The 12,774-nt window shown below is 33.1% G+C and overlaps 1 protein-coding gene across 3 annotated transcripts in view; it reads left to right on the top strand.

Annotated features, from left to right (window-relative positions):
• METTL15 (methyltransferase 15, mitochondrial 12S rRNA N4-cytidine) overlaps nt 1-12,034 on the top strand; it is a 194,304-nt gene extending 182,270 nt beyond the window's left edge. For all 3 annotated transcript variants that reach the window (XM_012747608.3, XM_012747624.3, XM_012747615.3), the window contains exon 7: nt 10,830-12,034. In XM_012747608.3, the coding sequence (XP_012603062.1) occupies nt 10,830-11,275 (446 nt within the window). In that variant the 3' untranslated portion in view covers nt 11,276-12,034. The remainder of the gene's footprint in view (nt 1-10,829) is intronic.
• The last annotated feature ends 740 nt before the right edge of the window (nt 12,035-12,774 follow it).

The raw sequence follows: 12,774 nt of genomic DNA, 5'->3' as shown, positions 1-12,774 counted from the left end.
ATAATTCTCTATAGCACCCATCACATTATTTACAGGTCATTCTCTTCATTGGGTTTGAATTTCATGATGGCAAGGACTCTATATTCATAAATGTTTAAATCCCTAGTGTTTAGTATATCGTGAGTAATAAATGTTGGCTAAATGAATAATTGATGTGTTATTAAGAATATGTATTTATTGAATTTTACCAAATATTCCTGATGCCAGTTTAGACTAAAATTGTTCTATAGTCTAGACAATTTCTAGTAACCTCAAATCCAATTCAGTAACAGGCAGACTAAGTATACTGGATTTCTTGGAGCTGTTAAAACAAAGGGGATGATTTAAAATGACTCAAACATATTTTATCCTTGTGAAAGTATGCTTAAGAAAGAAGATATGGTACAGAATGGTGCTCCATGAAAACTAGAGCACAGGAATAAGAAAAGTATATATATTTATGTCTTAAAAATGCCAGAATACCAGTTGTGTAACGTAAGTAAAAAGAGAAATCTAGAAGTTCAAGTATGGAAAATAATCTCCTGGCCAGGTGGTTGAAAAGGTTGAAGTTAATGAAATCAGGTTCTCACAATTGTTAGCATCAGTTATTAAATAGTCATGGATAAACTAAAAATTAATAAGAATGATTTCTCATTCTTATACCATTCTAAGTTTTCCTACTTTTAAATACCTAAGTACTACTTTATGAATTTGGGAAAACACCATTAATTTGTACATTAGGAAAATTTTGTATTTCATTTCACACACAGATTTTTCAGTCTGATGCCTACCTTGAATAAGCATTACTCAGATTCTTCAGGGGTTTTCAATAGCTTTCTATCCTACCTACTCTCCATTAGTCTGAAGAAAGAAGAATAAGCTAAGCAATACCTTCAAATTAACCTATCAAATCCCTTTCTTACCTACTCCATTTTACAACTAAGAATAATAATAAATGTTTGAGTGGCATTCATGAAATGACTTCTTTATGCAAAGTATATAGTAGATGCTCCTAAACATTTTTTAAATTTGTTTTTCACAATGATCCTGTGAGAAGTTTTATTATTCCATCTTATAATGGGGAAACAAAAGCAGAAGATAAGTGTATTGCCCACATCAAAACCATAAAGAAGTGAAAGATCTGATAATTGAACCTAGTTCCCCTTTTCTTATAAAGGTAGAAATGTTCAGTGACATTTCTATTACACAATATTGTCTTAATATAAATATTGTCATTCCTTATGCTTTTCCAGAGGGGTGATTAAAATGTCTATGTATAAACATAGTACTTGCAAATAGCCTGTGACTTAGGTGAATAAAACTATTAAACTTTAATGATAGGCATATAAAATATTAATGGAAATACTATGTTCCCTGTATGCATTGCTTCAATATTACAATAATGTAAGTTTTATTCAAATCAATGTAGACATTTACTGTAATTAAAATCAAAATCTTTATTTTTATGTACTTTATTGATTGTTGCTAAGAACATTTTGAAAAGAAGGATAATGGGAGGTGGGGTAGATGGGGAGGAGTTTGCATCACCTGATAGCAAAACTTACTGGGAAAAAGATGCAATAATCTGTAAGCAGAGTAATGTTGTATAGGTAGAAAAATTGAGAAATGCATCAATGGAACACAGCTGAGAATCCAGAAGCAGATCCATCTGTGTGTAAACATGTAGTGTATGGCCAAAGTGGTATTTCATATGAGTAGTAAAAGAATGTACTGTTTAGTAAATAGGATAATCTGCTATGTGGTTTTTGAAAAATAAAGTTAGATTCCAACTTATACATATGATAGTATGGTATCATACTAAAAATAAATTTTATGTGGATTAAATATTTAAATGTAAGGAATAAAACCAGAACTATACACAAAAAGTCATAGAGTTGATTATATCTGTAATCTTAGAGTTGGAGAAAGCCTTCCTAAACTTCATAAAAACCAAAGCCATATGAAAAAAAAACCTATATAAAATTTTTAATTTTTTGTATGGCAGAAACTCTACAAAATTAAAAGCAGTCACAATCTGGGAAACATATTTTCAACTGTGTATGAGAGACAAAGGGTTAATATCCTTATTTTATAAATAGCTCTTCCAGATCAATAAAGAGCAACATCACATCAAGAACATAGACAAAGGATTTATTTAAGCAATTTATAGCAGGAATCAAATGGCTATTAGATTTGAAAGATGCCCAACCCTACTAATTGCCAACGAAATGAAAATTAAAATAGCAGTAAGCTATCATTCACCTACTATTAGACTAGTCGTGAGTAAAGAGTTATAGTTTCTAGCACTGGTAAGGATTGTGGGGAGATGGACTCTCTCATATACTATTGATGGAGGTAAATTGGTACAATCTATTTAGAGGGTAAGTTTAGAAGTATCGATCCAAATTTAAATGAGCATAAATACCCTTTGTCCTAACAAATCCAATTCTACAGACATCCAAGGTTCATATACAATTGCAAATATTTTTCCTGGATTGTGACTGTCATTTTACTTTGTAGTATTTTTGCTATGTAGAAATTTTAAAAGTGGCAGTTCACATGTTTATTATAGCATTTTTTGTGATAGCAAAAATAAAAAACATCCTAAATCTTCTTGCTGTGGTGGTAATAGAAGCTCTACCGGAGACCACCTGTATCCTACTTACCATTGTAGTCCCAATTGACTGGTTCTGTGCTTAACACTATAAACATTTGTTAAATGAACAAATGAAATTAATTATAATACATCTATACAACTCAAATTATTTCTAAAAGTAAGGTAAGTAAACAGAGTAACTTGTAGATCAATTCTCTTCCTATAAAAATAGATATTTGCACACATACATTTATATATACATTTTTATATATGCCTATCAAGAAAAAAAGGAGGTATACCTCTTGGTTGCCTCTTGGGGCAGAATTTAACAAATACTAATAATAACAATTTACTTCATATACAATTGATAATATTTCCTTTTGCTTTTTTTTAAAAAACAATGACTATGTTTGTAACTTTACAAATGTAATCATTCTTTCAATCCACCAACCCTCTTGATGCCAAGGATTTATAGCAGTGAACAAAAATAGTCTCTATTTTCCCTGAGTACATATTCTAGTGGAGGAAAACAGATGGTAAACAAATAAATATTTGTCCCTTTAATGGAGAAAAATAAAACAATGTAAGGGAACTAGTGACAAGGTGCTGTTTTTCATAAGCATAGGCAGAGACTACCTTTCTAATTCCGTGATGTTGGAGAAGAGAACTAAATAAAGCAAGGAATAAACCACCCAGGTGTGTGAAGGCAGACCTTCCAGGTACAGGTAAAAGGACTTAGGCATGCTGTGGTTAAGAGTATAGACAGCAAGGTCAGGGGATGACATCAGAGAAATGGGGACAGTTAGGAGGCAGGGGTTGCTTATCACATAGGGACTTTTGGCCAAGATAAGAACTTCAGTTTCATTTGGTATAATAGGAAGATGTTGGAGGTGTTGAACAGTGGAGAGACATGATCTAATTCTCATATTAAAAGGATCAGTCTGGAGGCTGTGTAGAAAAGATTATGATGGCTTAGACTAGGGTAATAGTAATGGAATTAGGCCGGGCGCGGTGGCTCACGCCTGTAATCCTAGCACTCTGGGAGGCCAAGGCAGGCGGATTGCTCACGGTCAGGAGTTCGAAACCAGGCTGAGCAAGAGTGAGACCCGTCTCTACTATAAGTAGAAAGAAATTAATTGGCCAACTAATATATATAGAAAAAATTAGCCAGGCATGGTGGCGCATGCCTGTAGTCCCAGCTACTTGAGAGGCTGAGGCAGTAGGATTGCTTGAGCCCAGGAGTTTGAGGTTGCTGTGAGCTAGGCTGATGCCACAGCACTCACTCTAGCCTGGGCAACAAAGCAAGACTGTCTCAAAAAAAAAAAAAAAATAGTAATGGAATCAGTAAGAAATAATGGGGTTCTAGATACATCCCAGATACAGATCTGTCAGAATTTGCTGATGTGAGACAAAGAAAAGAGAATGAATGTGAAACCACCAGGGACTTAAAATATACCACCACCACCAAGCCTGATCTGAAACATGAGAATAGAGTGCATCTAATGAGGCAGAACTCTTTAACAATTTTATTGCACAGCTAGGGTTAATCTCTTATGTCATGAATTTTCCCAATATTACTAAGGAGAAGTGCTAAATAATGTCTTAAAATTATATTGAATTAGAACTTGTCATCTCATACTAGGTTAAATATATACTTCTAAATGTACATTTTTAAAAGTGTATTTAACTTGAAAACATTATGCTATTAAATGTATTTTAGCCTTTAATTTTCTCTTGTCATCAGTTTTACTGACAATTTTGCTATTTTAAAGTGTAAGGAGGAAAACATTTCTGCTGTTTGGAAATATTGAGAAAATTTATAGTTTAGGATATCATAGGTGTTAAGTGAAATAAAGCTTACATGAAATCTTAATGTTATGCATTAATCTTTAGGGAAAAAACCTGTACTTAAATCACGGAAGATCTTGATGATTTTTAAAAATATAAATTTCCAAATTTTCCCATTACATTCTCATGTCTCATTTCATTCTGCAAAAGTAATATACAAAAATAAAGTTCACCTTGGACATTTGCTCTATTTCAGATAATAAGGGCTTCCAAGCTTGTGTTTCCTGAGGTTAAAATTATTTGCAGGTGCTCCATTGCATGTACAAATGATTGATTAACTAAGGGCATTCTCAGTGATTATCAGGTCTAATTAAATACATGCAATCAGTTGTATTGAGACAATGAAATTGTTAGCAAATTTGAGAGTTCAATTGCCCCATTAAAATAGTAATTTGGTACCCACAAACACATTTGGCCAAAAAGGAGCATAGAGGACTGGGACTATATCATGACATTATTTTAAAATTCTGTTCATATTATTTTCTGTGATTAAAAATATGATGCTCTTCATTTTGTCACTCATTGATATGACTATTATGCTCTTTATATATCCACCTTATTATATGAGTGAAACTGTACTATTAGTCCTGTATTTTCTTTCACTTATCCATTTTTTATTCATTACCTATTCATTATCTTTCCAACAAACATTTATTGAGTGTTTTCTAAAGTAGTTTTTAATCTTGGTTGCATGTCAAAATCCTCTGTAAAGCTTTTTAAACGTTGTGATTCCTGAGTAATAAACCACTGAAACTGTGATTTACTAGGTTTGGAGTGGGGCTAGGAATTTTTGTCAAAAGTGCTGCAGGTGAATGATGTCCAGTCAGAATTAAAAAATCACAAACTTCTCTGTCAAGTAGTAGGGATATAAAAGTGAACACGAAATAGTTCCTGTTCACTAGGGGATCAGAGTCAAGTGAATGAGACAGACAAGTAAGCTAGTATTTAGAGCAGAGTGTGGTAAGTCCTATACTAGGGATAAGCACACCTCTTTCCACTTAGAACTAATATGTATTTGTCCTGCGTTAACTAAGTCCATTGTTGAACTATAAAACACAAAAAGGAGATTTTCTCTCATCACTAAACCAAATGACCCAAATTGTGATTGAGACCATATTTTCTATCTTGCCTACTCTATTCCTTAATGAAATGAATTAGCCATACTAGACTCTGTGATTAAAGTCAGGAAATAGAAAAGCAGAGAGATCAGTTTCTATTTCTGATAGCAGGATATGGAAGATGAGAAAGAGGTGAGAAAGGATTGCAAACCGGTGAGCTCCTCAAGGGCAGGGACCGTGTGTCATTAATATTTTTCTCCCTATGGTCTGATTCAGCATCCAACATATGGGTAGGCATTGTATCTGGTATGGTTCTTGAATCTTTTTTTCCTGATGAATTACAGGCAAGTGTTCTTACCTAGTCTGTGCTTACCTGAGAGAACCCTGTCCCTTGCTTTCTGACCAGTGGCTCTCACAAGGAAACCCATGTTTGCTTCCTCAGAGGCACAAGACATTTCCTGATTCTTTTTTTTCTTCCCTGGATACAAGGTCTCCACTCTGTTGCCCAGGCTGGAGTGCAGTAGTGTCATCATATGTCACTGCAACCTTGAAGTCCTGGGCTCAAGCAATCCTTCTGCCTCAACCTCCTGAGTAGCTAGTACTACAGGTGCATGCCACCATGCCTGGCTACATTTTTTTATTTTTTGTAGAAACAGGGACTCACTGTTTTGCCCAGGCTGGTCTCAAACTCCTGACCTCAAGCAAGCCTTCTCTCTCGGCCTCCCAAAGTGCTGTGATTACAGGTGTGAGCCACTGTGCTGAGCCTACTGATTGTGTTTAAGCTTGATAATTCAAAGAACCTTGCTTAATCTTTGATGATTAGATTGTTTTTTCTTGTCATCTTGTCTGTGTGTACCATGCCAGATTGCCAGTTGATGTTTTGTGTTTACTTAGAATTTCCATGGCTATGTGCTGTTTTCTATTCTTTTGTTTCTTTTTTATTCCATGTTGCACAATCTGTACTGTCAACCTCTCTTCCTATGAATTACACACATAAAGAAGGGTAATCCTCGAAATTTAACCTATCTAAAATAAGGGAAGATATATGCCTTCGATCCCCAGAACAGCACCAAAAAACTCCACAAAAACACATTGCTGATTGCAGATCCTTGTCATCCCCTGGTCCCTAAAGATGGGACTTGTGGAGGTTGAAAGGACAACATCTAGAAATCCTTTCCAGGAAACCCATTGGACATAATCCAGGTCAGAATTCCCTAAACAACAGTAAGAAAGCCCCAGAAGAAAAGCTTCATGGATTAAAGTTATCCTATTATCTTTAAGACCTTCATTTCTAAATATAATTGAAAGCTCTGTCCATTCTCCATGCCTTTATGACATTGGCAAGGCCTAATTAGACCTTATAAAGAAAACCTTGTCTGATTGCTGTGGTAGTAATTTGTCAGCTGCAGATTCGTATATATTATAGATATACTTAATGTGAATATGATTTATATAAACTTGAAATGTGTAATAGAAAATATTAATAAAATCTCACTTTGTGTAAATACTTTGAAATAACAAATTCTTTCAAATTAAAAGAATTAGGAATCTCATAGTTTCACAGATAGCTGACTGAATGAATTACAAATTATGTCTATCCTGCTGCCACAGGAAAGTACCATTTTAGCTGATAAACAGAAATGCCCAACATACTTTGTCATGTCAAATGAACCAATGCTGTTGTTTATATTAGAACTTCTCTGGTGATTTTAGACATTATTTTGTTATTTTTGTTTTTTGTTATTTTGTTCTGAAACTTTACCTGTTTTCATTAAGTTTTAAAAATATATTCAATGATAATATCATGCAAAAATATTAAGCTCTCTGCCTTTCTATTATTTCATGAATTTAGAGTTTCTGTGATAAAATGTCATCAAACTTAAGCAATTACCATGTTGAGTCATGCTTCTCATTTCTGCAAAATATTAGAGATAATGCTAAGAAAAAATTTTTAAAAACCAATAAAGCAAAAATATCCTACAGTATTTGTTGCTCTATGTGCTACATGAGCATTTACTTCCCATTTTACATGAAAATATATGTACATTGATATGTATTTTATATTACATTTCTCCTTTGAGAAGATTAGTCTTGAATTATGTAAGGTTTGAATCATGCAAAGTTTTTGGGAATGCAACCTTTCTAAAATTTCCTCTAAATCCAAACTCCAAAATATGAATGGTTGCATGTTTGTTCAGGTCCTCAAAATACTGTGAAACACATTTCAAAGTGACCCACACTCTTTCTCTGGAAAATGAAGGAACTGAGTAGCAAATAGAATGAAGCTAACTTCCTTCTTCAGTTTTGTCATTGACATCTTGTTTCTGATTGACTTGGTTGGAAGATAAGTCCCCTAGTGTCTAAAACTTTCTAGCATTTCAATAAAGTAATTTTTGTAGAGGAAAAAGTGAGCCCTTTACTAATTTGGTTAACTTAAAATAGCCAGGTTCTCACCTCTCTGGTCTATATAAGATATTATTTCTCCTCTTCACAGATCTAGCTTCCAAAGAAAATTAATTAGGTATGTCTGTACTTTACTACTAATTATGCAGATTACTGAAATATGGACTAAGGTACCGCCTTATATAATTTACTTTTCTGTAACGCTAAGGAGACTCTAATGTCAGGATTCCAGTCATATTTTCAAATTTTCATTCAGAGGAAATATTTACTGGAATTGTTACTTCTCTATGAGATAATAGTCTCCAGGAGTATGCTCCTAAATCAAAGAAATTTCTGTATAAATTCATTGAACATTATGCTTTAATATCATGTTTGCATGCCGGTAGTTGTAAGTTTAAGGAAAGTTGTATGGATTGATTTATTTAAAAATTGTCATTTTTGTTTATCTCAATTATGAACTGTTAATAGATGGGGAATATCTATTTTGATGTACATGTTTTAAAATATTATGTAAATAGTATCATGCATGTATCATTCTACAGTTTTCTTATTTGTTCTATTTCTTTAACTAATGCCATGACAGATTATTTTTACATAGTCTAGATACAAAAGTCCCTTATTAAATATATGATTTGCAAATGAGTTCACCATTCTGTGAGTTGACTTTTCATTTCTTGATGGTGTCCTTTGAAAGACAAAGGTTTTTAATTTTGATGAAATTTCACTTATCTAATTTTGTCTTTTGTTCACAGTTTTCATGTCACATCTAAGAATCTTTTGCCAAGTTCAAAGTCATGAAGATTTACCCCTATGGTTTTTTTAAAGAGTTTATAGTTTGTGATTTTATGTTTAGGTCTTTGATCCATTTGAGTTCATTTTATGTACTGTGTGAGATAAGAGCCCAACTCCATTCTTTTGCATGTTGCTATCCAGTTGTCCCAGCAACATTTGTTCAACAGACTTTCCCCAATTGAATGGTCTTGGCACTCTTGTCAAAAATCGGGTGACCATATATATGGGTTTATTTCTTGATTCTCAATTATATTCCATTAATCCCTATGACTATTTTTATGCCAGTACTACACTGTCTTGTTTACCATTGCTTCCTATTGAGTTTTGAAATTTTTAAATGTGAGTTCTTCTACTTTTTTTTTTCCCCCCAAAATCATTTAGGCTGTTCTGGTCCCCTTGCAATTCCGTATGAATTTGAGAATCAGCTTGTCAATTAGTACCAAGAAGTCTGCTAGAATTCTGGAAGGGATTGCACAGAATCTTAGATCAGTTTAAGTAGTATTGCCCTCTCAACAATGTTTAATCTTCCAATCCTTGAACATGGAATGCTTTTCTGTTTATATAGGTCTTCTTTAATCTCTTTCAAAAATGTCCTATAACTTTCAAAGCAAAATTTCTACACTTCTTTTGCTAACTTATTCCTAAGTATTCAAATTATTTTTATGCTATTGAGAATGGAATTGTTTTCTTAATTTAATGTTCATGATTGTTCATTGTTGTATCTATAAGCACAACTGATTTTTGCGTGTTAGTTTTCTATCTTGTTATTTTGCTGAATTCATTTATTACTTCTAATAGTTTGCATGTTTGTATAATCTTTAGGATTTTTTGCATATAAGATTATATCATCTGCAAACAGACATGATTTTATTTTTTCCTTTCCAATCTGATTGCTTTTCTTTTCTTTTTCTTGTCTAATTGCTCTAGCTAGAACTTCTAAATACTGTGTTGAATAGAAATGGAAGCACTTTCTTGCTCCTGATCATAGAGGAAAATCTTTTAGTCTTTTACCATTGAGTATTACATTAGCTGTGAGCTTTTTATATATGCCCTTATCTCTTTATTCCTTTCCATATATCCAAGTTATTATCTGGTGTCATTTTATTTCAACATGAAGTATTTCCTCCAGCTTTTCTTAAATGTGGACCTGTTATCAATGGATTCTCTCACCTTTGATTTATTTTAAAATGTCTTTGAACCTTTATTTATTAATAATTGTTTTAGTAGAAAACAGATTTTCCTCTCAACACTGAATGTTGTTCCAGTGTCTTATGACCTCCATTGTGCTAGTGAGAAATTAGCTATTAATCATATTTTTTTATGTGATATAGGGTTGTTTTTTATTTGTTTTTGTTTTGCTGTTATCATGATTTTTCTTGTTATCTTTGGGAGTAGTAGTTTGATTATCATGTGCCTGTATGTAGTCTTCTTTGTTTATTCTATTTGTGGTTGATTGAGCTTCATGTAGCTATGAGTTAATGTTTTGACCAAAGTTGAAAATTTTTTTTTGTTATATTTCTTGAAATATTTGTCTTCTCTTTCTCTTTCTCTGCTGCTTGTTCAACTCCAAATTTCCTTGTGAATTATGAAAGATATTTTTTTTCTTTCTTTTTTTTTTTTTTTTTTTTTTAGAGACAGAGTCTCACTTTGTTGCCCAGGCTAGAGAGTGAGTGCCGTGGTGTCAGCCTAGCTCACAGCAACCTCAAACTCCTGGGCTCAAGCAATCCTGCTGCCTCAGCCTCCCAAGTAGCTGGGATTACAGGCATGTGCCACCATGCCCGGCTAATTTTTTCTATATATATTAGTTGGCCAATTAATTTCTTTCTACTTATAGTAGAGAAGGGGTCTCGCCCTTGCTCAGGCTGGTTTCAAACTCCTGACCTTGAGCAATCCGCCTGCCTCGGCCTCCCAGAGTGCTAGGATTACAGGCGTGAGCCACCACGCCCGGCCTGAAAGATATTTTCAACGTGTAGTTTTAAACCTTGGAAAAATGCTTAGAAATAAGAGAGGGATGTATGAATGAAATGCCACAATTTTCTAAGAAAATTTAGTTCCTTAAATATATACACACAATACAGAACTCATTAGATTTACAGTGGACCATATTAATGTTATCTGTCTTCTTTTTCTATTTTTACAAAATTTATTCCCAGGTGCATTTCCTCCATCTGCTATTTATGCACGAAAAGACTTGCTACAACGATCTAGCCATATTGCTACCAAGACTTTCCAAGCTCTTCGTATATTTGTGAACAATGAGCTCAATGAACTCTACACAGGACTGAAGACAGCTCAGAAGTTTCTGAGACCTGGTGGTCGCCTTGTTGCCCTCTCCTTCCATTCACTAGAGGATCGCATCATCAAACGATTCTTGCTTGGAATAAGCATGACAGAAAAGTTTAACCTAAGTGTTAGACAGAAAGTGATAAAAACATCACAATTGGGTTCAGGTCATGAAAACCAGGAAGGAGTCTCTATTAAGAAAGCTCCTTTAATGTGGGAATTGATACACAAAAAGGTACTTACCCCAGAAGATCAGGATGTACAAGATAACCCCAGAGGGCGCTCAGCCAAGCTTAGAGCAGCTATCAAATTATAAGAAAGTTACCATCATCTTATTCTTCAAATTGTTCCTTACAGTTTCTCTAATTTTTTTCCATGTGATGTTCCTGAACAGCTTAATACTGGTTTTAAGTGTGGGGCAGTCTGGAAATTGATGACATTTAACATTATTTTTTTTCCTCAAAAAGAAACTAGGAAATATTAGCATGACACAGAAAGTTCAGCTCAGGGATAGCAGCATCAAGATGGGAAAAATGTGTTTATCTTTGTATTATATTTAACTGCTGAAATGCAATCTTTTCTCTGGCCAGGAAATTTTTTAAAAAGAATACTATGTTGTATTTATCTAAATATGTAAACTCAGTCTGTAAGGAGAAAGATATTATAATCATATTTGCATGCCCTAAATTCTGAATTTAGATATTCAAATTTGCAACATACTTTCTCTGGATCAAATAATTAATGATGATCATGGAATGAATTTTAATTTCCTTACTTGTGAATAATTAATTACTATGGCTTTCTCAAATATAGGCTTTCCACAAATTTTAAATTTTTAAATATTTGTTTTAAAATGCATTATACTAATAAATTTCATTAGTACATGAAATACAATGAAATTGTATTTCATTTTAAAAGGATTTTTCAGTGTGATATGGGCCATTTTTTCATGTATTGCAAAGTAAAAGAGTAGAATTCTTATGAGGAATTGTTTCACAAAACTTATATTTAAGTCAATTGTACCTATTTTAATAAATAACTCAGAATCCCTTTAGTAAATAAAATCTCTGAATAGAATCTTGCATTTTTTAATTGAGCTATTCAAAATAATTCAGCCAATTCTACTTGAAGTAGAAAACTATTTAATATAGTAAAATCAATGTTTCCTTAATGTTTTTTACTTAGGTATAGTCACTATAATAAGGGTAAAAAGTTTATTCAAGAAAAACTCACTTGGTAGAGGATTCTTTAACAAATTGATGAGATTGATTCATAATTCACATGTCAACTTTTTATGTGTAAATCTGTACTTCTAATTTATTCAGTTATTCAGCAAGTACTAAACTTCTCAATAGAGAAACAAAGGTAAGTACAATATACATGGCCCATACTACCTGTGCTATGGAGTTTATAGGCTAGTGGAGGAGAATGATGTTAGTTAAATAATCACAGAAATCAATACAAAATGGACATAGTGGTAAAAATGCTACAAAGAATTGGTACATGGTACTGTAAGAGCATCTAGTAGGGATTTGATTTGTGGAAGGAAATCAGATTTGAGAATATGATGCTTGAATTGCAACCTGAAGGAATAGTATGAGATAAATTAGTTACAGGGCACATGGGGTGTTTTACAGGGCATGCTGATTGAAGGTGGATATAAATGAATATTCTCTTAAATAATTAGCCTTGAAACCATATTTGTACTATTAAATTGTTCAGTTAACTGTTTATTTAATTACAGGAAAAATTCACCTTCTCCATTATGGTTATAAATTACAAATTGGTGAATCCAGTGAAGGGAATATCAACATA

Source organism: Microcebus murinus, chromosome 4 (genome assembly GCF_040939455.1).
Source record: "Microcebus murinus isolate Inina chromosome 4, M.murinus_Inina_mat1.0, whole genome shotgun sequence".
Taxonomy (NCBI): domain Eukaryota; kingdom Metazoa; phylum Chordata; class Mammalia; order Primates; family Cheirogaleidae; genus Microcebus; species Microcebus murinus.
This window is presented reverse-complemented; position numbering and strand designations above follow the sequence as displayed.